The 27485-nt window shown below is 39.6% G+C and overlaps 1 protein-coding gene and 1 long non-coding RNA gene across 2 annotated transcripts; both read left to right on the forward strand.

Annotated features, from left to right (window-relative positions):
• Positions 1-1891: 1891 nt before the first annotated feature.
• On the forward strand, positions 1892-9231 carry LOC134815147 (uncharacterized). Its single transcript, XM_063823652.1, has 12 exons — positions 1892-2989; positions 3222-3292; positions 3550-3704; positions 3853-3987; positions 4224-4347; positions 4790-4949; positions 5272-5393; positions 5563-5769; positions 7773-7931; positions 8094-8209; positions 8364-8494; positions 8741-9231. Exons 1-12 carry the CDS (start codon positions 1941-1943, stop codon positions 8892-8894), a joined length of 2583 nt encoding a protein of 860 aa, XP_063679722.1. The 5' UTR covers positions 1892-1940; the 3' UTR covers positions 8895-9231.
• Positions 9232-17448: 8217 nt separating this feature from the next.
• Positions 17449-27105, forward strand: LOC134815873 (uncharacterized). The gene is made up of 3 exons (XR_010160321.1): positions 17449-17554; positions 26509-26711; positions 26881-27105. It is a non-coding gene; the product is annotated as an uncharacterized LOC134815873 (long non-coding RNA).
• The last annotated feature ends 380 nt before the right edge of the window (positions 27106-27485 follow it).

The following is a 27485-nucleotide window of genomic DNA, read 5'->3' on the forward strand; positions in this document are numbered from 1 at the left end:
GTGATACTACTGTTGTGTGACTTAGGACCTTTTGAGATCTTTCACTTTTGGGGCAGCATAATATTCAAAACAGAGATAAACTGCTAGTGACAGTGCATAATGATTGTGAAAGCGTTCTAGAGAACATTATAGCTCGCACAGGGTTGTCAGCTTTGACATACTTTTTTGTGGCCACTCTTGTTGGTCGATTGAGTTTTTGTAAAACTTCTAATGATATTCATGAACGAACGCAACTCGGACAACTGCACGATTTGGTACGATCCTTGATTAATATTAAGAAAGCCATACATCACGACTTGGTAAATATAATATACCAGCTATTTTCTATTGGGTGGTATTTTCTTTTCTTTGTTTCGAGGCGGGCTAATTCAGTATATTAAATGATATTTCTTCTTCTCTGTTGATTTATCGTTCTTCAAAAGTAGAATATTTTATGTGCGATTAATTAATTATAGTACGGTATGTACTCATACCTTCAGATCTTGCAGGTTTCGCGGAGAATTTATTGTATAAAGGAATTCCAAGGCCAACTCACTACAGCTGCAGCTGTCAAAAATTGTGAATCGGTTGAATTTTACAAAACTTTGTATTGTCAACGTTATATTATACTTTTACATTTGAACAGGTATTGTAAAACTAACGCAAAAATTGTGAATCGGTTGAATTTTACAAAACTTTGTATTGTCAACGTTATATTATACTTTTACATTTCAACAGGTATTGTAAAACTAACGCAAAACCCCACTTTGAGCCGAGTTGTCGAATTGCAAGTAAACCAATGACGATAGTTTTTAACCATTTCTGTCTCTCTCTCTCTCTCTAGCTAACACCACATATCAGCTGGCCTCCTTATGACTGTCTGCTTGTGTGCTGTATGTGCAGCATATTTGGTGTGTTGTACTTATTATCCAATTAACTAAAATTCCTGCTTCAATCCAGCTCGATTTGGACGTTGTAACCAACAGGTTCTGAAAACTTCTGAACTTTTCCTTTAGATCGTTTTGTTTAACTCCGATCAGTCTAATTGTAGTTGCTAAAGTGAAAATTCCGTCCATTTATAGTCTAGTCATCAGTGAGTAATGTTAACGGAGGAGATCTGAAGAAAGAGTCTAATTAGAGATGCAAGCTCTTTTGTCGCCCCACACAAAGTGACCAACTCGTGATATTTATTACTCACCTGATCTAACAGTCCGAGCTCTTTTAGTTTTTGCGCCTCTCTTAGTTTTCTACCCCATGTGGCAGTATGCCCCATGAAACTTCAGTACACTAAACACCTGACCAAGTGTCAGCATTACCATTGGTCTGCTCTTCTCACGTGACCAAAGTTGCTTTGTACCACTGGTCAGCTCTGATCCGGTCTCCTGTCACGTGGGTGACCTTTGTGAGGAGCACTTAAAGTATATGTCCTTTTGATGATATATCTGTAACGGCATAGCTCAATTGTCAAGTTTGCTACAGCCGCTCTGTGTTGAAGTATTAAGATATCGTGGCTCAATCATTCTTGAGTTTCTCAGAGTTCCTGCTACAACAACGTTTAATTGATTAGTTAATTGCCGACTGTTATAATGTTCAGAATAACACCTCATTTTTATAACAGTATTACATTTATAATATCAATTTTACCACATTTTCGACATATCATCACTGTTCTATTGTTCGACTGACAAAAAGAGTTTTACATTTCAAAGTTCCGTTATTAAGCCCGTTGTTATAACCTACCAGATAGAATATTTCTTTGTAAGAAATACTTACGACCCTTCTCCATTTTCGATTAAAACTCTTTGATACCGATTTTGTTCGACAATTATCGGTTATTAGGACCTGACTCCAATCTAACTATATATAAAATAGCTTTACATTCAGCGATTTAAACTCACGGTTATATTCCCATAGGTACGATGGAACCAGAATGATGTAGTTGAAGTCAAGTTTGCCCTAAAATGGAGAGCCAGGCTGACCACCATCTGGACGCAGACGCGAGTATGGGCCGAGTCTCCGCCCGAGCCGTCCTCACTTCTATACGCACTACTCAACCACCCTCCAGCTCCAGAGTACTGCCCCACGCTTTCCCCAACTCTTCAGACTCCACCATCACCACTCCCAGCCTCTCCCAAACCAGCTCCCCCAATAATTTCAGAACGGCCCCCAGCAGCCCGCCTAAAGTCGACACTATACCAGATTCACCCCGCGTATTACCGCTTCCTCCCGCGAGGAAAAAACATCTAGAAGAAACTTCTGGAATATCGGATGATCGGACTGCTACGGCTCTGTCAAGTGATGACGGTGAGCCTCTCAGAGGGAACAAAACTCCGGATAGTTATCTAGGTGACCCACCCTCGTTCTCTTCGTTAAACATTTCAGAAAACAAGAATAGTTCCCCACCTTTTTCTGCGTTATCCTTGAAAATCTGCATGGATAAAAACCATCCACTCGAATCAAACACTCTCCCTGATAATAATGATCTTGGTCATAAGAAAGTGGAGAGGACTCGCCACAAGGTGCCCCAATATCAGGACTATGATGATGTGACAGAAATAGTCAAACCCGATATCAAACTAGTATCGCCAAGCCCTACTGACGAAACGCCCCAGGATCAAGAAATCAATCTGAAGGGTAAACGTGAAGACAAAATCCCGTTAACCAAAATCAGCAGTTCAATCCGATCTTCAATAAAATCGAAGCTAAGTGGAGAAAAACAAGCAGAAGGCGGTGCAGATGGGCCGGAAAAAGAGGGGATAAAACGTAAGCTAAGCGGTAAACCGAGCAGTAGACTGAGTGTAGAGCACCAACTACTGGGGGTCAGCAGTTCCACCATCAGCAACTGTACTGATCCCAACGAGAACGATTGTATCACTGTTAACGAGGCTATCCAGAAGGCAGGTTTGGGCAGGTACCATGCTCTGCCCTTTCTTGCTGCTGCTATGATTATTGTCCTCAAGTGCTTTTTGGACGGTGTCCCTGACAACTTCGTGTCCATGTTTCAGTGTGTGTGAGTACTTTTTTACTTCTTATCTTTTACTTTTTGTTTTCCAGCCCACTATAGCATTAGCACTTCTATGATTGCAGAATGCATGGTTAAGAGTGTTAGAGGATTGCAACGTACTGTTTAAGATTATAAACATTTCAATCATATTATGCACATTGTAACATTATGTTTGATTTTCTATCTATATTGTTACCATATTATATAACTCTAGGGGTTTGACTTTTTTCTGTCCCAGGTTTGAAATGGATACCCAGTTACTAGTCCTGCTAGGATTCATCGGATCCGTGTTAGGAGCTCCGATAGGTGGTAAGTCGGATTTTAAAATAGAAGCTCTTTCTGAAACCCTGGGTGTGCTTCAATCATTCGAAATAAAGTGCTAGTTATATCCTAGTTTCGAATATATGTTTCCAAACTAATGGACGAAACAATCATGTTTAATAAATAAAAGGTTTCATGGAATCTAATTTCAAGCACCCAAACTTTTCAAATAAGCGGTACCTTACATTTTTCCAAATATTCGACATTACATTCAACAAATTAAGCGACAATTCTTTTCTCTCCAGGAGCCCTAGCGGACAGATTTGGTCGACGTCTTATCATAGGATTGGGACTGATAGCCCTTGTTATTAGCTCAGCTGTGATAACCGGAGCTCCTAACGAGGCCGTCCTCACCACCTTCTACGTCATCTTCTCCATGCTCATCAGTGCTATTCATCCTGTAAGTCACGGGTATTTTAACTGTTCTAATGTCTACTTAGTCTGTAGCATATAGTGACGTCAGTAATGTCAAACCCATCTAATTGAGCACTAACTTATATTTTACTCCACGTTATTAATGACTGATATAACTTTATTGTACCCTGCAGATAATGCTGGTGTACGTGATGGAGCTGTCTCCCACCAAGACACGGTACATTACTCTGACACTGTGTTTTGTCTGCTACTCCGCCGTCTCCTTCATCACCCCTCTCGTTATCATGCCTCTCTACACTCAGTCCAAGGTTAGCTTTTAGATCAGTTCCGGGGAAAATATGATCCGAAAAACAGATGGTTCGAAAAACAGATTTATAAGGTTTATTGAATTAACTGGGAAAGCAGAAATAGGTAATATATGTATATATAATGGTGCAAGGTAGTTCAACTTAGCTCAGACACGTGATATACAACTTTAAAATAATCCATAATTGTGAAAATAACACTCAATAAAACATAAAGCTAAGATAATCAATCTCACTAGGACGAGGATTTCAAGGGTGGTGATAACTGGAGGATATCGTGGGGTGTGCTGATGGTGCCGATAATTGGTTGTATTGTCTTATTGTTCTTCTCGCCTGAGTCTCCTCGATACAACGCTGCTAAAGGTTTGCTTTTCTTTAATATTAACTTATTTTCCTTTATAAAGAATAAGAAATAGTTGGCAGTTTAATTGCTGTTGTATAATCTGTACAGTTCAATTTGTTATCACTTATCACAAGTCACCACCTAGCTTTTTTTTCGAAACTCGCTGCTTCTCCTGTTGCATTATTTTTCACTCTGAATACTTTACTGAACTAGTTATGTAACTTAATAAATCTGACAAGTGAGTTATAACTGGGGTGTTCAAGTAAGATACCATATAGTTGATTTAATATCTAATTCAACACATGGAAACCTCACGTGCGTTTCTATTTATTAATAGCGTCAAATATGATTACTAAGATATCGACGACTCGCTGACACGTGACCTTACTCCTAACACCTTTACAGCTTTACTCCTAACTTATTTACTCCTGACTTATTTACTTCTAACACCCCAACAAACAGGAAAATCAAAAGAAGCTCAAACGACCGTGTTCCAGATGCTGAAAACCAACCTCGGAGACAAGTTGAGGCTATCTCTTTCAACTCTGGAGCTCTCCTCTAACTCTGATCCAACTATTGCCGGGATCAGTCTAGCTAAACTCTTTTATCGGCCAATTCAAGGGTAATTAACAATTGGATTGACACGATTAGATGAACTGCGATCAACTTTGGAATCAGATAAACTGATTTCCGCTAATACCACTTATCCTACATACATTAAATTGCTGGTTCATTTGGTATCCAGAAATGCTTTAATTGCACACAAAACCAAGTCTACTACACCCTGCTACTGGAGTCTAGCCACTAGTTAAATACCTCAGTGTACAGTGCTAAACCCTGCATTTTGATTTGATTAGGAGCTAATAACCATGGGTTTGTTATTTGTTAGGATCACGTGTTATATTTGAGGACATATAAAAGTGCCTAATTCCTGAAATTTGCAGCACCACGATCCTGTTGACAGCATTCCTTTTTGTATGTAACGTGCAGTACTTTGCGTCTCATGTCCTCACAGAGGAGATGCTCACTAATCGGTGCAGCTGTGGGGTCGACATCACCTCTAAAGGTCAAATCACGAAACTTTCAACAGGATTATTATCATATTTTATGTGCATAATTACCTTTTATTATCAATTTAAACACAATTCGGGACAGCCTGTTTCTACAGTAGTTTCCCAAACCCAACTAAATCTATCCCCAACTAGACGGCTTCCTGTAAACCTTACAACCCACAGAAGCACCGTGGGCAGAGAACCAGTGGTGCGACAGCGACACCGTGCAGTGTAACCCTGACGACGATAAGGACCGGACTTGCTGCTACAAGAATATGTGCCAAAGTATCGAGGACATGACGGAGGATTACGACATTACGGAGTGCCCGAAAAACAGCACGTATCCGTGTAGGAGCGTCCACCACACCCAGTACAGTTCAGGAGGCGACGGTTAGTTTGAATTTTATATACATGTTTAATAATTCATTTCTTTTTGGTAGCTTTTTTTTTCATGCACCAATTCTTTGACACATTAGCAAAATAGGATGTTGAAAAGGTCGACAGGATTGTTGTGCTAATTATTATCAAATAATTTATTTTTAAAAATACAACATTACAAACTGCGTCTTACAATTTTTAAAAGCTTAGAAAATTGAAAAGACTATTCAACTCCGGGCTGTGGGAGAGGCGCACTTTATAAATTAGGAATACCAGCTTCTAAACTCTGGAGCCAGACACACACGTGTTTATGCAGACAGTCCCCGTAGTCAGAACAAATGACAATGTTAGGGGGACACGTTCACTTTACGATCTGCTCTTCACAGAGCCCACATGTGTTTTTACAGTTCTTAGTCATGTATCTGTAATACTTGCTACTTTTCTGGCAATGATCGTCGAGCTTCTTGCAGTATTTCTCCGATTTCAAGTTCCTGCATTCCTCATCGATCTCCTTCTCTTCTTTTTCCTCCTGCTTGTCAAACTGTGGAGGGTTGCAGTCTCCAGTACATTCCATGATCGGACGGTAGATGTGATCGGAGATCCTACAGTTGTTGGGTACTTCTCTGGACATCCTGATGTAGCCTTCATCTCCCCAAAGTCTGCCCCAACTGTTTCTCACTCTCCAGTAGTTCTGACCCTCAGTGTTTCCGTATCCTACCACTGAGACTGCGTGGTTTGGTTGTTCATCCTTGCACCCAATGACGTCCTGGTAAATTCCGCTATTGTACGCGCGGAAGGATTTTCCAACATATAAAACCACGGACACAATACCTTTGTTAAGACCTGAGATCAGTCCTGAGTCTCCCTTGTAGGTCTGGTATCCGGTAACTCTAGCTTTTGTGAGAGAGTTAGCAATTCTGGAGTACGAACAAGTGCCGTCCTTTCTGTTGTAAACTTTGTCTTCACTGCTGGCGAGGCGGCGGGATTGTTGGACGTACTTGATAGGCTTACTCAACCATCCTCCCTGACACCCGTCCTTACCACTCTTTTCTTCGTAAGTACAATCGAGAAGCTCCTGTTCGGCGAAGGAAATCATGTCCCCGGTGGTTTGGAAATAAGCACTTTCGATAGCAGAGTTTGCGCCAAATGCCCAACAACTGCCACAACCTCCCTGGTCTTTCGTCGGAGGGTTCGCACCTCTGGACACCCAGTCAACGAACGTTGGCTGAGCGCTAGCCGGAAGGGATGATTCATAAGAAAAGTACATCTCCGTCTCCTCGTATGAAAACTCGGAGATGTTCAGACCAGTGTACTGCCTCTGTTCTGCCTCGGTCATGATACTGAACATGTTCACCTCTGCACTGTAAGGGACACTATCATCCATGTTTATCCGATCAATTTCTGTTTTGTACTGCTTGAAGTTCTGAAACCTCTTTCGTTCTGAAACTCCTCCACGTCGGGTTCCATCGTACTTTTCCATCGTCTCAAAGAAATCATCAACCAGAGAGCCAGTGGCAGCAAAGGAGATAGTGAGAGTGAGCAGGAGTATGGTCTTCATGATGGTTGTAGCGCTGAGTCGGTTATAGTTTCTGTGAACTGATATTGGAGGGGGTTTCTAATTTTTATACTATAACTGGGATACGGTGTGAAGTGTCTGTTCTATTGTTTATTCTACTAATGAGGGCTGTTTGTTGGGTCATTAGATTCGAATAACTTGTTCTTATTGTTTGGCACCTTGAACTATTAGTTTTTTTGGCTCATTACGCTCATAAATTAAAAGCTTATCAAGTGCAGTTAACAAATGAGATGATCTAAGGAATTAACAACAATATAAAATGTTGATCAAATTGCTAAATGAGTTATGGTTATCGTAAACACAATACGAACAGTGGAGACAAGTGGGCACGGACTTCCGTGCATAATTTCTCACTTCGATCATTTAAAACTACTATTTAATTTTCTGATAAAATGTTGGTCACAGTAACTCCCCAATTTCGACTCAAACGACTCCCCAGAGCACTGCAAGAGTGAGAACGTCTCCAAATACTACATCTTCAACGCAGTACGGAACGTCCTGTACGTGATCGGGTTCGCTATCGGCATACTTCTCGCTCAGTACACGTCCCGTAAAGATGCCTTTATTCACCTGGCTTTCTACATCACTTTTATTAACGGTGAGCGATTATGTTTCTGTCTTACGTCCTCACTTTTTTATTCTTTAATGGAATATGAAACTTATTTAAGTATTTAGTATGCCATTACGTCTAAGGAAGGGGTAATGTTCTTACCTAGGAATCTATTTATAAAATATTTGTTTAACGACGTCCCTCCGACAGGATTATTGTTTGCTGTGTGCAGGTTCCTGCGAGGCACTACTTTTCTCATATTCGTTACCTCACTCGGTTTTAATACAGTTATTGGAGCTGTTTATTCCCTTTCTTGGCTCTACATGGTATGTATATTATACTTTCACGTGATCCTTGCTATTGTTCATGACACGTCACAATATATAACCTTCTACTCCAAACTTCAGTAACCATGACTACGAAAATTCAGATCCCTTCCTTGATCAAACTTAAACCAGCTGTGAATATCTTTTCTCCCAGTTGGAGTACTACCCAACCTCTCTGCGTTGTTCAGGAGTAGGCTACCTGGCGGGTATGGGACAGCTAGGTAACGGTGTGGGGACACTAATCAGTAAATATACTCTAGAGTACGAGTTAAACGTTAACGGCAGGTAAGAATGAGAGATGGGGGGGGGGGGGGGGGGCAGTAGTTATATTTACATTACTTGTAGCAAATTGACCAGTATGAGGTGGTGAATTGAAACAACGCCACCTCCTCGTCACTATTTGGTGTTATGAACCAGGAGCGGTCTTTGTTTTATGATGTAATGCATGCGCGCATGAAAGTATAAAAAATCTTAATTGAAAAATACGTACTTTATGGACACAACTGTTGACTAAACGTCTCTATTTTCCAGGTTAACAATCCACCTGTTCCTGTCCAATCTATTGACGGTGCTCTCCTTCATGTTGGAACTTGAGACAAAACGACTTCCAATGTCAGACAGAAAGAGAGTGGACTGTTTGGACCACAAACTCAGCACCAAGGCAGCCAATAAAGCACCTAATTGAGTGTGATTTTATTAATTATAATTATAATTTCATTGACTTCCCCCAAGTCAAATATCTAGTGGTCACTCGAAAAGTAAATCTTATATGTTTTAGTATTACTTTTAGGTACCATAACAATATTTATGTCGCATTTAAAATTTATTCTTTGTTCAGAATCATATAGCTTTTCTGACTCAAACCATTGAATTTAATGGTGACCTTTAAATTTGTATAATTATCGGGTTAAACTAAGAACTTGTAGAGGTAATTGTAAATGTTTAATGTTCTACTTTAATAGATATACAACTGCTTGTATAGTTTTCAATGCACAGCCGGAATGTAAGCTGAACCACTTTCATTTTTTAAATTACATCAAATCGGCAAAAATGAAAAACTTGGAATGTTTTCTGCAATTTGTTGAAGTACTGAATTTGTCGTCTTACGCACAAATTATTTCTGAATTCCGAATAATAGCCTGGAATTTATGATAGGCAATGGATTTGAATTTTAACAGATGAGTATTTCATTCGGTATTTGTAATTTTTATTGGATTCTATTTTTACATGACAAAACATGAAGGATTTTACTTTCGCAAATTTCAGGACCAATTCATTTATACCTATCCAATTCAAAGGGGTAACAAGAAGGAGTTACAAGCGTTACACTTACAAGCAGATTTGCCGGCAATAACCACTGGAAGCTTAATCTGACCGAAAGTCTTTATGTTATTACCCGAAAAGGACTTAAGCTTGAGATTACACGACACAACCTTCTCAAATTTATCTATAAATCTGACAAACGATTCAGCAATTATAGAAATAGACGATCCCGTATCCACAAAGAAATTTGCTGATCTACCAGCACAATTTCCTCCAACCAAAATGCAGTTTCCCTTACTGCCACCAATCTCGTTACAATCCTCATAGTAACGTGTGTTTTTGACCGCGGGCGACCTCCTCTTAAATCTAGGGCCGCCCTTCAGAAGTTTAAAGGCGCCTGATTGTTAGGTCTATACGCTCTGTTCCCGCTCTGTTGGCCATAACCACTCTGATATAAAGACCCTCCGTCTTGATATCTCTCTCTATTACCAGCAAATCTGCTCGGACAGTTTCTCTGAAAATGCCTTCTATCACCACACTCCCAACAACCTTCTAACTGAGGGCGAACGTTACGTGATCCCCGATTATTCGAATTACCCACGTAATTTCGAGCTGGCTGATAACGTGACTGAACAGGCGTGTTTCTACGATCATCATTTCTCATGCCACCCCTAAAACTATTGCTAACTAGATTAGGAGTCCATGAACGGCCAGTGCGCTGGTTAACTTCCGACTGGGAAGGAGGACATTCATGATGATAACTCTCCTGGCTTGTGCTCGTCATCAAGTTGTCACGTGTTTGCCCAGGTGCTGGAACCCTAGCTCTCTGGCCATCTAATCCAGAATTATTAACAGCGAAGATCGTATCCTGGGCCTGAGTGAAACTCCCTGGTTCCCCACTAACAGCTAACGTAATACGCTCAGTATGAATTGCAAGTTTAACTGCTTCTCTATAGGAATGCAACTGGGACTCATAAAGCTTAGTCCTTACAGCTACGTCACGAGCTCCTACAACAAGAACATGCAAACAACTCTCGTCCTTTTGGCCTCGCAGTCATACCCAGCCTTCAAAGCAAGCTCCTCAATGCGTGCAATGAACTGCTGGAGGTTCTCACTAGGTAACTGACGCAACGACATGAGCTCAGTTCTAAAGGCCCAAGATTGAGTAGAAGGAAACATTTCCTCTGAGTATCGCTTAACGAGAAGATCGATATTACATTTCTCTTCCGGCCTGAGAGAGATTTTCTGCAGTGTTTCCCAAGTGGATTCACAACGAATGTATGACAACATGTACGTACTAACATCCGAACCACCACTATGCCCACATAGAATCAAATGCTCCTTGAATCGCCTGGCAAATCTGATGAAATTAGATCCAGTTTCAAAATAAGGAGGCTTGGGAGGCCTGGCACCTGTCAAATGTGGACCAGCTACTGAACTATTCAATGGGGTTATAATACTGTTACCAAAATCATCCTCGGTGTTCGCGTTTCTAAACTGAACCTGCTCGGATTTAATAACAGGATTCATAACGTGCACGTTCTCTTGAAATCTACTGCTAGAACTAGCTGGAGGGGCGTTAGTAACTGTGCTAACTGGTTTAGGCCGTACATTATCAATCTTATCCTGCAGGCATTCTAAAGCTGAATGTAAGTCCTTCAACTTATCTTCTAATTCGGAAATGCTATTGCTATCTGCACCAGAATCTAAACCATCTATCTCCTTCATTATTTCATCTATGCTAGACTGAATCTTACCCCTTTCTAAAATCAACGTCGCCCACTCCATTTCAGCTTCAATACTATCACACATGCTAAAAAGTGAATCTAAATGTAAAAATACACTTACAAATAGAGTAGATAAGTACTGGAACAGGCGTACTCTTCACGTTGCTGGAAAATCTTCTAGTCAAGACTTTACTGTGCTTTACTGGAACTGTAACTTCTACGTCTATCACTCCTGAGTAGATGTACGAAAAGTAAGGTTGCTAAAACTTACGCAAATCTCACTAACAATCTAGGTAATAACGTACTGAAGTCTACAAGCGGCTGTAAACTAGGTGCTCGTCAAAACGATCGCACTCAACTGGAATATACAGGTACCACAAAATGGGTAGCTACACTTACCAAATCTAGTAGGAAGTACTGAAAGATCTCGAACAATCTCCACGTAATTCTTCTGCACTTCGACGTATACCGAACTTAGCTTATCAAATGAGAAACGTTAGGATCTTAAACGAAACTATACTGAATATAGGTGATACTAGAAGGATCACGAGCAAAAATAGCAACACTAAAAGTGGCCTCCAGATATAGAAAACGGAGTTCTCTTGGTATTTAGTGTATGCTAGTCAAGCTCTAGTCACGAAGCACGAACGGCAGGGCGTACCGTAAGGTAGAAATGAAACGAGTATATTAAAATGGATAATTAATTAAAAGGAAAAGTAATACAAAGTGAACGTCAACAGATAAAACTTCCAAGTGTTCGCTCCAAACAATTGACGTGAATATAGATCACTCGACGTGTCTAATCACAAAAGATAGTGCTCAGTCAGACTGGCTATCGTCAATTAGAATCCCTTAAAAATGATTAAGGGGCAACTAAGAAGTGAGCTCTCCACATCCGGCTCTCCGGGTATACTCTCAAAACTTCGTCACGCCACACTGCGTGACGGCACAACGCATCTGCTTGTACCACGTGACACGCCGTCTCGCCAATGAGCACTCCACTAGCAGTCACGCTGTGGTCGCGAGGACCAACTACAGGCCTGGCTGTAAGTCAGGTGCAAAGTGAGCGGACGGCTCGTTTCAGACAGTTAGTCTGACAGTAGTTCTGCCAGCCAACCGACTTACACTCAAAATGTGTAACTCCCAAATACGAACATATAAAAACATTGGTTATTATATACCCGGAAATACATACTAAATTCTACGTCCCTTAAACGTTATACTAAAACTAAGATATCCTAAAAGATATCTCTAAATACCATATTACAACAGTTACAACTTTACAAGGGTTACATAATACAAAACGTCCATCGCCTCTTTCTTCCATGCTGAGCAAAACCGCCATGTTAAAGTAAAAAAATTTACCCTACCTCCTCACGAGAATTCACATTTATAAATATCCCAATTATGTGTCACTGTCACATAAATGAATACGGACATATGTCGAATACGTTGCCTGTTTTATACGATACCTTTCAGTTAAATCTTCGCCGTTCTTCATCGTTTCAAGTTGTTCTGTTTCACAACCCGATTAGAGCTCTGCCTGAATCTGCTTCTGACATAGTTTATAGTCTATAAATTCTCCACCAAATGCAACGTCGCACAAAAAAAAATCGACTAGTTCTTTTACTTCAACTTGTTAAAGTCCCTCATACCATTATCACTGAATATCTTGCTAGGTTACTGCCGCAATCTTAGAACATTTCCGCTTCACTATAATTATAATACCTGTGAAGTGTGATCAATTCCATATGGTAGTTCACTTTGCATCATCTGATCATTGCATCTCTGCATTGCTCCAATAATAGGGGGATCACTCTAAGATCTACAGCATCTAAACTGTATCAAATCATCATATTACAACGCATGAGTGACGGTTTAGAATGTTCGCTACGAGACAATCAGTGTGGGTTTAGAAAGAACAGATCATGCATTGATCAGATTTATTCACTCCGCATTATTATTTATTATACATAACTGCCTTGAATATAATCTCCCCCTGTATGTAAATTTTGTGGACTTCAAGGCAGCTCTTGATTCTATCGACAGGAATCATATTTAGAAAGCTTTCAGTCATTATGGCCTGCCATGTAAATACATTCGAATTATACAGGCATTCTTTAATGGAACTGTTAGTGCTGTTAGACACAATGGTGAATTGTCAGAATGGTTTGAAGTAAGTTCAGGCAGTGGCCAAGGAGACATTCAGGGTTTCCCTCTTTTTAATGTCTGCCTAAATGTGGCTGCTGAGAGAACAGAAAGCAACAAAGTGGTGTCCCACGGAGCGGTTCTTCAAAGATCTATCAGTCCGCTTGTTGATGATATCACTGTGTTAGATACAGACTATACAGATGACATGGCTGTACTGGATAACAGCGAAGAAGGTCTTCAAGAAACAACTGACCTTTTGTGTATGTATGGTGCCCAGGGAGGTCTCAGAATCAATGGTAAAAAGACTGAGGCTATGGTCATAGGTAAAGCAACCTCTCAACGGCCATACACGAAAGAAGCCACAGTGAACATTACTGTTGAAGACATGCCAGTGCAGCAAGTTATATTAGTGACTTTACGTACTTAGGTACAATTATTTCCAGCGATGGTACTATCAATCGTGAGCTGTCAGCTAGGATTCAGAAAGCTTCCGGAGCCTTCAATCAACTGAGTAATATATGGAAAAACCGCAACATCCAGTCTTATACAAAGATCAGGATTTATAAGGCAGCGGTTTTGACAATATTGTTATATGGTAGTGAGGTTTGGAACACAACCAAAAAGCAGCTACATCGCTTTGAGGTGTTCCATCAGCGTTGCTTGAGGAGAATACTTAGGATAAGATGGCTCGATCGGGTTAGAAACACTGAAGTGCTGGAGCGTGCAAAGATAAATCCAGTAGAGATGTACATAGTCGAGCAAACCACCTGCATTGGTTTGTCACCAGAATGCCAGACACTAGGCTTCCTAGGTACCTGCTTAACTGGACCCCTGCGCATGGGAGGAGATCTAGGGGTCGTCCAAGAAAGAACTGGATGAAATATTTGCTGGAAGATGCTGCAGCGTTTACAGGAAACACTGACATAGACCTAGAAGGAGCGAGTGAGATGGCTAGTGACCGCAAACTTTGGAGGGAGATGATACGTCACAAACGGGAGTTCATTGGTGCAGGCCACTCGAATGATTGAGGAGACCTAATCAAGTAAGTAAGTAAGTTCACTTTGCACCACAAGGTGAGGCTTCAGTGTAACAGAGCATACTATTTAGTAACGAATGTAATTACTAGATTACAGCTGTACTGAGCAATGAACGTGTAAACTACTACTGGTCCTTATCGTTCCTATGGGATAGCAGCTCTTTGTATTTCAATACCCATGATGGTGTCCTGCAGTCCTGAGCTTTGATCGTGTCGTAAATCCTTTTTTTAGTCGTTCCTAAAGGGTGCTGCAGATAACTTTGAAGAAAATTGATCATGTCTCCAATTATACCGCTTTCCGTCCTGACTCCTGGCCTATCATCCGGCAACCTGTATACATAATGAGATTGCAGTACTTGTGGCCACAAAGGGCACATCGAGCATTGCTCGAATACTTCCAGAGCTTAAGGTTGGCTGGCCTATGTAGCTGATCCAGTACAGTGTCAGGAGTAGCTCATCTTCTGAAATTGAGGCTATCAGTTGTTTTAGCCTATCCATCTCTAAGCCCCAGCCCTTTCTATCTGATTGTGCAGACTTACCTGGGGACTCCAGGCTATTATGTTCATAAACATAATAAAGATTCGGCGGAATGACAGGCTGAGCGCCGCCCAGTAAGTGCAGACCTGACAAGTTCTACGAAGTATAAAGCACTCTTTCTTTCCTTCCACTCTCACTTAAGGGGGGGGGGGGGGGGGGGGGGGAGGGGTTCACCCTGATTTTTTCTGTGAAACTTGTTTTCGAGATAGCAGTTGACCAACAAACTAAGACCGGTGACCGAACTTTTGAGGGGGTCCCGGACCCCAACCGCCAAACGGTGCCCGCGGGGCAGCCACGCCCATATTTGGTCCAAATCAGGCCCAATTTAGCCAAATACCCTGAACATGCCCAAAACCCAGATTTTAGGTGCTCTACTTGTAGCTAGTGGTCCCTTGAACTCGTATATGAATTGTCATCAAGATTGGACAAAAAATGACTGAGTTATGAGCTAAAAACTATATGCCCATATTTGGGCATACGCACTAAATTTGATCGATTTTGGCCCATAAATTGGTCAAATATCAATATTTTTGAATGAAACTAACTTTATATGAAAGGTAAGCCTAAACTACACATCCCCCCCCCCCCCCCCCCTCCTTAAGATTTAAGTTACGTTCAGATAATATAAATATAAATTATAATTTGCAGGCATTTTAGCTTGTTGCGGGACCTAATATAATAAAATAACAACTTTACAATACTGTATACCTTGCCTTAATTATGCTCAAGACCAGCTCGACCCATCCAAAGATCTAATCACAAAAGCTTCCATGAGGGTAATTGTAACATTTTACGTCTTGAATTGTTAGAAAGCTCGGTGTAAAACTAATGCAAATCCTTGTAAGTTATTTGATGTGTTAAACTAAACAATCATCCTCTTATTTCTTAACCATATTAATCTTTATACAAATTCGCAATTTCTGTTGCACGGAGATTGTAATAAGTTTTCTCCACTTTCAATAATCTTACCTTTGATGCATTGTTTTGACCGTAGCAATTATAACCCATCAAATAAGCAACAGTTTTATCCTACTTATAACGGAAATTGTAACTTTCATTGTCTATCGGAGGAATGAGTTTATAAATGATAGTTTCGCTTCTGATAATTCACACGCAAGTTTAATAAATTGCTTCACTAATTATAATAGGTGGCAGGTGCCCGATGTCATTGCTATGACCAGTTTACTGGTCATCTGGTGTTTCGTTGTCCCTGATTTTGCTTACACTAGGTCACTTGATCAAGGCCATATATAATAGGTCTTTCGGCGAATTTTTAATGATACAATTTGAATTATTTATTTTGTGTAATCAATTTGAAAGTTTGTTAATAACAAAATTAGTAATTATTAGTTAGCTACACAAGACACATAGTTACAATACACATAACATGAGTAGACACACCTTGAGGAACACTGCACTAGAATGAGTATGACATTAGTATGAGGTCGAACGCGTGTTATATACACAATTATGTGTACATACAATGTGAGTAGTTCTAGTTTGTGTACCTCTCACAAAGTTGATCGATCATATTCTCTAGAATGCTGGAGTGGGTTACATGATCCCTGTACTTACGATCTGCGTGTACTCACCACTTCACCACAACAGACTGTGATCTCCATTTAGGTTTCAACTATTGTTGCTCACTAAAATAGACGAACATTCGTTTATTGATTTATAGTCGGTTTCAAAATCGGTGCAGTAGTTTAGTTGTTTGATGCAAATGTTTGATGATTGATCTGGTCTGAGGAGGAGATTTTATCTTAGCAGAGCGTGAAGGTTAGCACTTGTTATAAATAGGACGAGTATCAGGTACGTGAGAGAGCTGTACGCTTATCTGAAACTCCGAAAAGCTGTAAAGAACAGTCATATTATGCTCTATTATTATTCCGCTTCTAGACTTATAAAGATTAAAGATACTTGCATTTTGCATTAATCATTAATGGGTATATTACCTATATATTACCTATATTGCCTATATTACCAAATTTTATTAATATATAAGGGTTAAGGTTATGAATATATCACTGAATTTTGGTGAGTGAATCTTGATTAAATTGTCACAATTATGATCAATCAGAACTGTTCATTCTTAATGGGATATGATAATTTATATTAAATGCTATTATTAGTTCGTCTCTTTATAGTTAGACTAAAACCACATAAAGTGACATCCTGCCACACCACGCGTGAACCAATTATTTATCCATTAGTAGTTTATTTATTCATGAGTTTATTTATTTATCAGACCAATCAGAATTGTTCGTTCTTAATGGGATATGATAATTAACATTAAATACTGTTTGTAGTTCGTCTCTTTATACTAAAACCACATTTAAAGTGACATCCTGCCACACCACGTGAACCAATTATTTATCCATTAGTATTTTATTGATTCGTGAGATTTTATGCTTTTTGCATATTATATTGCTTCGCTCCAATCTAACCATTATTCATTACTTTTTGCTTGTCTTTTCAGAATCTTTCAATTCGTATACAAATTTAAAGTAATTATTAACAGGATAATGATATGACAAAGGAGCCGTTGCTTATTAACCAGATAACAAAGGAATTGTTAATCCGGCTCAACGGTATAGATGCCGGTCACAATGATTGAAACACCCACGGAGGGTAAGTGTGTGAGTCCGCACGTGTCATTGTGTGTAAGTGTGTGAATCCGCACGTGTCATTGTGTGTAAGTGTGTGAGTCCGCACGTGTCATTGTGTGTAAGTGTGTGAATCCGCACGTGTTATTGTGTGTAAGTGTGTGAGTCCGCACGTGTTATTGTGTGTAAGTGTGTGAGTCCGCACGTGTTATTGTGTGTAAGTGCGTGAGTCCGCACGTGTCATTGTGTGTAAGTGTGTGAGTCCGCACGTGTCATTGTGTGTAAGTGTGTGAGTCCGCACGTGTTATTGTGTGTAAGTGTGTGAGTCCGCACGTGTTATTGTGTGTAAGTGCGTGAGTCCGCACGTGTCATTGTGTGTAAGTGTGTGAGTCCGCACGTGTCATTGTGTGTAAGTGTGTGAGTCCGCACGTGTTATTGTGTGTAAGTGTGTGAGTCCGCACGTGTTATTGTATGTAAGTGTGTGAGTCCGCACGTGTTATTGTGTGTAAGTGTGTGAGTCCGCACGTGTTATTGTGTGTAAGTGCGTGAGTCCGCACGTGTCATTGTGTGTAAGTGTGTGAGTCCGCACGTGTTATTGTATGTAAGTGTGTGAGTCCGCACGTGTTATTGTGTGTAAGTGTGTGAGTCCGCACGTGTTATTGTGTGTAAGTGCGTGAGTCCGCACGTGTCATTGTGTGTAAGTGTGACATGCTGATTCTGAAACTTTTATTAATTTTATACGTTTACCTAAGTTACAGAAAAAAGCATACTAAAAAGCTATATAAATAGTTAGCTCCTCTAAATGCTATCCTGCACTAAATCTTTGATGAAAACAAATTGAATAGATGCAGTTTGCAGTTTGGTATAATTTTAAAAAATCTGACCTCTGACTTTTGTTATTTAAAAAATGCACAAATTTTCAGAAGGTACATTTTAGGAGATAAGTTCATTAAAATGTACAGGTTTAAACCCTCCTGTCACGATGAAAGTCGAACCCAGAGTGAGTTGCACTCGTCACTCACTGCAGTGACTATATCATACCCACAATTCAAGGGCTACATTTTCTTCCATCAGCTTGATAAGTTGAATCAGTAATAAAATGACACATAGTTTTTGAACGCCAAGGATAGGAACCGACTGGTCTGAGATTTTGGGTGCCGGATCGGAAATGTATTTTTGAAATTTCTAACCTTCGATCAAATATGAACGAATTTTTCATTTGTCCTAAAAGTTTTGAAATATCCAATCGACGGTCATTTAAAAACTTGAAGTCTCTTCGTTCCTTTTTTTCCCACTTATCTCATGCTGTTCAACTAATTAACAACAACAAGAACAACAGCATAGCATAAAAGACATGTGAATGTAATCTTGATGGAGCCATGATTGAGACAATTGATCAATGTTTAGCTTACCTCAGACTCCATTGTTAGTTAGCACAATTCATGGAGACTTTAGTCTATACGGAGATGCAAGAAACTTAAGAGGCTGTTATGGTGACTCGATAACTCGTACTCCGTTTTAGTTATACATACTAATTGCTATAATGAGTACGTACCGTACGTATTTCGACTAATTGCAGCTTGTTTTGCGGTGCTATGCCGCTACTTTCATGTGTTATGCATATACTGATATAGGTCATATTCATATATTCAATGAATATAGGCACTACTTATTGTCTAATACACATAAACCGAAAACATAGATTGCATATTATACATAACAGTGGAAAAAAGAAATGCTGCCTCATATATCTTTTATAAATTGTGTAGGCGGCCGCTCAATCGCCTGATACATCAACATGGTGAATGGTCCTCAACCATTTATTGTTACCCATTTACATCTCTCAGCCCTATGCAAGACTTACTAGGATCTGTTCATAGCGATTATTGTAATCATTATGATTTTACTTAATTACCTTCTCGGACCTTATTTTTGGGACATTACGTGAACGCTGATAGGAGCCCTTTAGCGTTCACATATTCATATCATCCTATTAAATACTTAAATATATTCTGATAAGGCAATTAGCTGTAGTGCCCTATATTACTTTATCATAAACCATGGACTAAAAGCAATTCAGCAACGATATATTTTGCATTTCGTAGCAAATTTTATCACGATCTACGTGGTGTTTCGAGGTCTCAAGAACTAAAATAAAACATTTAGTACAGGGAAATCCGTCTGAAAAAATCGATTTGCCGACACACAAAGCTTACAAAGGATTTTTGACGTTTTTGAGTCCTAATAGGTGTCCTTTATGGCTGACCAACTTTTCCAAACTTTTCCACGTGTCTTAAGGCCACTTTTTGCCACTTTACCACTTTTTACCACCTTTCTTGTTTGTCAAATATCTTTAGTTGTGAACATCGTAGAAAGTTGCAAATTAAACGAGGGTGTTCATATTATCAAGAAGAAAAACTTTTTTTTTGAGACAATTTTTTCCTCAGATAATCAATTATTTGGATAATTATCAATTAGCTAATCAGCAAAAATTTAAAAAATTTTTATTGGCTCTAAATGATTGGAATAGCTTAAAACACGGAGAAAAGTAGTTTTTAGAAAAACTTCGAAAATTGTTCACTTACATTTTTTTTCGAAATTTTTTTTCGCCAAAAGTTATCAAATTGCATGAAACGTAGAGAAAAATGCTTTTAAAAAAACTTCGTGAATTTTTGTTTTCAAGAATACTAAAATCACTTATATTTGTAGTTGGAGTTCAGTAAATCTCGGCAGATTTTAGTAATCAGGAATTATTAAATCGAAATAGATAAAAGGACTGAAACTGAAAAACGTTAACCACAGGATATGAGAGTTTTATAATTAACTAGAAAACCCGTGGTCACAGGGAGGAATTGCTAATAGTATTTTTTTGTTAGTAAGTTTAAATCGCGTCAAAATATCCTACACAACCGAAGATACAGCCGATTAAAATGTTGCTCGCAACGTAATATTGAAACAAAACCGATAAAAATGACGTTAAAACAATCTTTGCACGTGCACGTGCGTGCAATAACCCCCGTTACCATGGTTACTTTGCAACTTCCTATTTCTCATCTGATTTGCACGTGGGCGGTCGTACAGAAATAATTCTTTGAATTATAGTAGAGATTACAGTATATCCTTATCGATTTTTACAGAAACTGCACCAAAGGCACATTTAAGATCGAGCCGATAGCCTGCTGTACTACGATAATATGTAATAAATAAGACATCTCTGAGTCCGTACCGTCAATCGTGCTAATCTGAACCAGCCTACCTGGATTACCATCTACCTCTTCTTTTGATCATCAATAATTAGACCGAGTTGTGCAAGAAATATGATTCATCATAGCTCATATTGCATTTAGTGGGTGATGTAAGTACTTATCGAGCTGTATTCAATCACAATAGTAATATACGACACAATACCTTTGTATTAAATGGCCCTTAATGCGGTATTTTTTTTTTTTATGTTGGGGCACCCACTTTACCTCCCTATTGGGAGGCTACGTCCGTCATTAGTGACTAACGTCTATTGGGGTTCCTCTGGTTGTAGGTGTCAGTAGGTTTGGGTCACTTGGCATGGGCTAGTGATCCCGCCCCTCCAGAGGATAAAGCCTGGTGAGCGACGTTTCCCGTTAGGGAAACTGTCATAATGCTCGTTCACGGGAGAACACCACCCATGCCTAGATGTTCTCCCGGGTACTCGATAGAACAGGCTGCCCCCTGTCATTCTAGTGGGCTGACAGGAACCTACCAGGCATGCCTGAGCCTCCGATGGAATTCACCCATATCTTTGTTGTTTTTGTGTTATATCTTTGTCTTTGCGCGGCTCAATTTCCGCGCTATACTAAAGTGCTGATTCACGAATTTACATGCGATATTTGAATTTTGAGTAGACCCTTTTTTGTCGCAATTTGGCAATTTCTTTGTTCACGTAATTATTGCTAATTTTAAGTTTGCTGGTAATAATCTAAGTGCTATATCTCCAATAGCTGGCAGTTTGTCTGATTGTTAGATCCCCTCTAACTGGTAGCGGCCCTAAGGCTGGCAGTTTGTCTGATTGTTAGATCCCCTCTAACTGGTAGCGGCCCTAAGGCTGGCAGTTTGTCTGATTGTTAGATCCCCTCTAACTGGTAGCGGCCCTAAGGCGGCATGTGAGTGAATGAGTGAGTAATAAAGTGAGGTGTAGGAGAAGTGGGGAAGAAAACATGAATATGAAAGTATGGTACACTGTTGCCAGCTGACTCACCAGCAACAATGCAAGTCCAAGAAGAAAGAAGGAGAGACACTGTCCGTTATCTGGGTGTGCCACCACCGACAGTGCTCCCACTTCTGTGGGGCCGAGGGTGTTGGCTCCAAGAACCAGCCGTGAGCGAACAGCGCCTGACCCCCTCTATGGTTAACTTTAGAATGACAGGACTATGCTTTTCTCCAGGCCAATCCGTTCAGTAACCAGCTGACCCAGCACCACCTCTGATGGAAGATGTGGTTCGGATTGGACTTCGCTAGGATTTGTCAGTTTTTCTGTAGACACTAATGCTCCCTCGAGGAAAGACATGAGCCCCGGCGAAGCTGACCAAAAACGTGGCAGGGATTCTCACCCTACCCTTAATGCGGTATATGAAACGCTTTATACCTCGATAGACCCGGTATAGTTTATCACGAAAACGTCTACTTGGCCTCATGGCTCATTTACAGCTCGAAGAAGGCAAGAAGAGACCATGGATACCAAGGAAGAGCTAGGAAGTAGGAAACAAGTGTAAATACACCTTCCAACATCTATTGTGACTTGTTTTCTATTGTTCTGCATACCACTTCATTCGCTATGCGAGATACCTCATACCTCAAATCACCCCCACATATGTCAGGGTTGGCTAAATTCAAAAAGAGTAATATACGGGCAAAGATAAGATCTAGATACGAGCGTCGGACATGGGCAAGAGCCGTGGGGTAGTCAAGAAACGGTAATGATTATGCTGGTTTGCAATCCAGATGTTGTGAAGTAAAAAGACAGGTTCTTGCCGCAGGATATTTGGGGGCCATGATGATAAGCTCGGGATCAATGTGGGACGGATCGAAGAACATTAAAATGAGCGAGTTGACATTTTAGGCTTTCTGATGTTTTCTCGCCTTCTTCGAGCTGTCAATGAGCCATGAGGACAAGTATAAGTTTTCGTGATACAGTAAAACCTCTCTATACCGGCCTTTCGCGGGAGAAACGAGAAGTGTACGGTATAGTCTATAGATTTATAGAAACACCCCGATAAAATTGAAATAGATGTGAATAAACGGCGAGCAAAATTTCAACCCGATACCGCAAGAAATGATTAACTTATAGCGTCTCAACCACAAAATAATTTTTTCCGAAAATTGCACTCTTAACCAGGAAATGCTCGATTACAAAAATGGGTATTCTCAAAATAATTTTTTTTGGTGTGGAAACGGTGCGCTAGAAGGTCACTGAACTGCCTATGAGGTCATTTGGTCTGGACGGCACAAACCACTGTTTTGGTGTATGCCCCCTTAAGGGCCATATGATGTACACGTATTGTGTTTTATTGTGATAGTGTGATTGAAAACAGCTCGATATTATTTACAGACCCATCAAATGCGATATGACTCATATTGCATTTGGTGGGTGATGTAATTATTATGAGCTATAATAAATCACATTTCTTGCACAACTCGGTCTAATTATTGATGAAAAGAAGAGGTAGATGGTAATCCAGGTAGGCTGGTTCAGATTAGCACGATTGACGGTACAGACTCAGAGATGTTTTATTTATTACATATTATCGTAGTACAGCAGGCTATCGGCTCGATCTTAAATGTGCCTTTGGTGCAGTTTCTGTAAAAATCGATAAGGATATACTGTAATTAATTATAAAACTCTCATATCCTGTGGTTTTTCAGTTTCAGTCCTTTTATCTATTTCGATTTAATAATTCCTGATTACTGAAATCTGCCGAGATTTATTGAACTCCAACTACAAATATAAGTGATTTTAGTATTCTTGAAAACAAAAATTCACGAAGTTTTTTTAAAAGCATTTTTATCTACGTTTCATGCAATTTGATAACTTTTGGCGAAAAAAAATTTCGAAAAAAAATGTAAGTGAAAAATTTTCGAAGTTTTTCTAAAAACTACTTTTCTCCGTGTTTTAAGCTATTCCAATCATTTAGAGCCAATAAAAATTTTTTAAATTTTTGCTGATTAGCTATTTGATAATTATCCAATTAATTGATTATCTGAGGAAAAAATTGTCTCAACAAAAGTCTTTCTTCTTGATAATATGAACACCCTCGTTTAAACTGCAACTTTCTACGATGTTCACAACTAAAGATATTTGACAAACAAGAAAGGTGGTAAAAAGTGGTAAAGTGGCAAAAAGTGGCCTTAAGACACGTGGAAAAGTTTGGAAAAGTTGGTCAGCCATAAAGGACACCTATTAGGACTCAAAAACGTCAAAAATCCTTTGTAAGCTTTGTGTGTCGGCATGGCAAATCGATTTTTTCAGACGGATTTCCCTGTACTAATTGTATTACGACATGCTTCAACTTGTTCAATGTTCCAGGTAGACTGCAGTTTAGGCTAGTCGTACGACTGAAACAGTCTGGAAACCTTAGCTAACGAATAGTTGACATTATTTAGATAGGGCGTGTCTGTTTTACAAATGAGCTTGATTTGGACTGCAGTTATAGACTGTTGACTAAAATCTGCAGTGGCAATGATCTGAATTTTAGCTAAGGAAAATATGACCTGCAAAAACACGATTACTAGTTCCTAAGCTAATGCGATGGAAAGACAGAGATTCAAAACGGACATATTATGACAAAGAGCAAGGACGATTAAATGTCATTTTGCAACACTTAATTTGTATGGTTTTGTAAATAGCACACTTTTGTTTTTACACACTGCTACCATCGTGATGGATAACATTCCAAATCTTCGCGGAAACCAGCGAGTTATGAAAGATTATGCTGAGTTGAGGGCCAAAGAACAGGGTAAGTCTGTTTTGCTGCATAACTTGTGCCAACGTAGTGTTTGCGGTAATCGTCCCAAAAATCAAATTGACCTAATAATGGACGACTGGGAGTTTCATAGCAATTGATGAGAGCTATTACATACTAGATTTTCTATGATAAGGCAATGCTGCATTGCCGTAATACACAATATAATTTATAACACCAAAACTAGAAGCGTGAAGTTATGCCATATACGCTAGTAAAATTTTACTTTCGGCTTATTTGACGGCCACTGAAATTTTAACCTCACCGGATTTATTTCAGTTTTTTGCTCCTCCTGCAGGCTAAACATAAGTTTTGAAACGTGTGACCTGAGAGGAAGGATTATACAAACTAATCGAACTGAATTAGAATAACACTGCACCAGCAGCGTGAAGTTAAATACGCGAATCAAACTGCATGTAAAATACGATTACACCAGTTCGGCTGCACCTACGATTAATAATGTAATCGCATTCAATTTATACGCAGTTAGACTAACGTATGGGACCCTTACAACTCACGTTATAAACTCATCCAACTCCAAGAATAAACAGTATATATATACACACACAATTTTCTTTCTACACAATAAAAGAATATATATATATTCATATTGGGGGAGGGCGAGGACTGAGGAGGGCCTATCTTAACTTCTTTAGATGGGTATAATGGTTCACATGAAAGTTATGTGGTTCATGTTATGAAGCAGTCATGAAGATGATCAATTCCAAGGTTGTTAACTCTAAGTGGACTAAAATACACTCTAACGTTCCATGGCTGATCTCTAAAATAGTAAAAGGAGTCCTTGCTGTTACACTGTATAACTATATGGTTTAAAGGTCACGTGTCACCAGGTCACGTGTCATCGCATCAAAGCCCGCGCCCGGAATATACAAGCAATGTTTGTAAACCCTAATTACCGTACAAAGTCTCCACCCTCAAATATATATCTCATGCTGTCTACACTTTTACTCTAGTTATGTCAATTTGACTGCATGTGTTGGACAATGTCATGACAGTTGCTTCTTCAATTTATTATGTCTTTTTGATCGTTTATTTTTTATTCTTTACCACTCTACTCTCTCACATTGGAAATTCAAATAAATGTTCATTTATTTGTGTGTTTTTAGTTTTACTATATTTGAAGCTGATGATGCTAATTTTTCGCTGCAAAATAAGATAGCAGTAGCACCTTACAAGCATTTCAGTTTGATACCTCATCGGACGTTATTTGAGCGGACATTGCGTGAACGGACATAATTTTGAGCAGACATTTTTCCAGTTAGCAAATTATTTTTTGATCGAATTTAATACAGTAAGGAAGATCAAGAAACTGAAAAGCAATCGTATTAAACAGTAAAAATGTTGACACAATTTAGTCCGATGATAGAAATTGAAATTGAACGAAATTAAAAAGTTGTCATATCCTAAACAATAAGTCCGTAGTGAAATACGTTTGCGTTTGGGGAAACATTTTAACGGACTTGGACGACCCTAAGACATAAGATAATACTACTACCACTTCATCTAATTCTAGTCCTACTCATCATATATCAATATGTACCGTCAAAAATAGACTGGATCGTATTAAAATTATCGCGATAGAAAATTCGCTCAGCAATTGGAGACCAATTTTTGTTTGTTTGATGTATTATGCAAAATTGTTAATTGTTGTACAATGTGCATTGTACATTGTACAACAATCTGATCACGTACAGTATTAAGTGTCTGGGTGATTATGATTGGTCATTGTGCTTCATCAGAATTTAAAATAGTGATAGACTGTTGAATTGAATATGCCATGAATATCTACCCTAATGTTTACACTTGTTGGTCGGGACTCGGGCTTCTCTATGATGTCATTGTCAATATTTTTCTTCGTAAAATAGGGTCATCAAGAATTCGTAACATTTCTAAATTATTGTCATTCTCATATAATTCTTTAAGCAAATTAAACATTATAAACAAGTTCTAACAATTTGATTTTCAGTAATGATTCTCGATGCTGGCGGGGAGACGGCTAAAGAGACAGTGCTCGTTACAGTCATGAAATCACTGTGGTATACCGTGGCACTGTGGCTTCTCATCTGTTGTAGCTCGGTCATATTTATGGGAATTGAGGGAAACCACCAGAAACTGGTCCAATGGAGGACCTTGGAGGAGCTGGAGCAGTTTAACAAAAGTCTTTATAAGGTTACACTTACAGTTTCAAAATAAAGTATTCATTCAATCAATCCTTGCAACTAAATCTTTAGCTAGACAATTTTAATGCATGCTTTTGTCATTTCCGAGGAAAATGATAGTACATGATGGCAAATTATATATACTTTTGAACATACTTAACAACCAACAACATCATTAGTGGATAACTAAAAATGAAGGCCCCAATGCTAAAAGTCTGCGAAATACAATAGGCCTACACGAGCACCTTGAAGAAGCAACTTACGTGAAGATAGCTGGGGCCCAGATGGATTTGAACTTCACAAACATACACAATCGGATGAAGGCTAACTGTAGTTTGGCGATTCATGATCTGAAGTCATGGCACAATATGACCCAATCCAGGGGTGATTCCTTTATGTATGCTGTCAGCATCTTATCAACAGTAGGCAAGTAGCTATTTATAAGGACCAGGACCAGGACCAGGACCAGGACCAAGACCAGGACCAGGACCAGGACCAGGACCAGGACCAGGACCAGGACCAGGACCAGGACCAGGACCAGGACCAGGACCAGGACCAGGACCAGGACCAGGACCAGGACCAGGACCAGGACCAGGACCAGGACCAGGACCAGGACCAGGACCAGGACCAGAACTAAAATCTAAATATATCAATCTATGGTAAACATTTTTTGTCCTAGTTCTGGTCTTGGTCCTGGTCCTGGTCCTGGTCCTGGTCCTGAGGACCAGGACCAGGACCAGGACCAGGACCAGGACCAGAACCAGGACCAGGACCAGGACCAGGA

This window comes from Bolinopsis microptera, chromosome 5 (genome assembly GCF_026151205.1).
Source record: "Bolinopsis microptera isolate Bmic1 chromosome 5, MBARI_Bmic_1.0, whole genome shotgun sequence".
Classification (NCBI taxonomy): Eukaryota; Metazoa; Ctenophora; class Tentaculata; order Lobata; family Bolinopsidae; genus Bolinopsis; species Bolinopsis microptera.

What these genes read in the sequence shown, in the direction of transcription:
- LOC134815147 (XM_063823652.1), top strand. Translation starts at nt 1,941, where the DNA reads ATGGAGAGCCAGGCTGACCACCATCTGGACGCAGACGCGAGTATGGGC. An exon ending in TCGATACAACGCTGCTAAAG is followed by an intron (nt 4,348 to 4,789) that starts GTTTGCTTTTCT and finishes CCCAACAAACAG; the next exon opens with GAAAATCAAAAGAAGCTCAA. An exon ending in CCCTTTCTTGGCTCTACATG is followed by an intron (nt 8,210 to 8,363) that starts GTATGTATATTA and finishes CTTTTCTCCCAG; the next exon opens with TTGGAGTACTACCCAACCTC.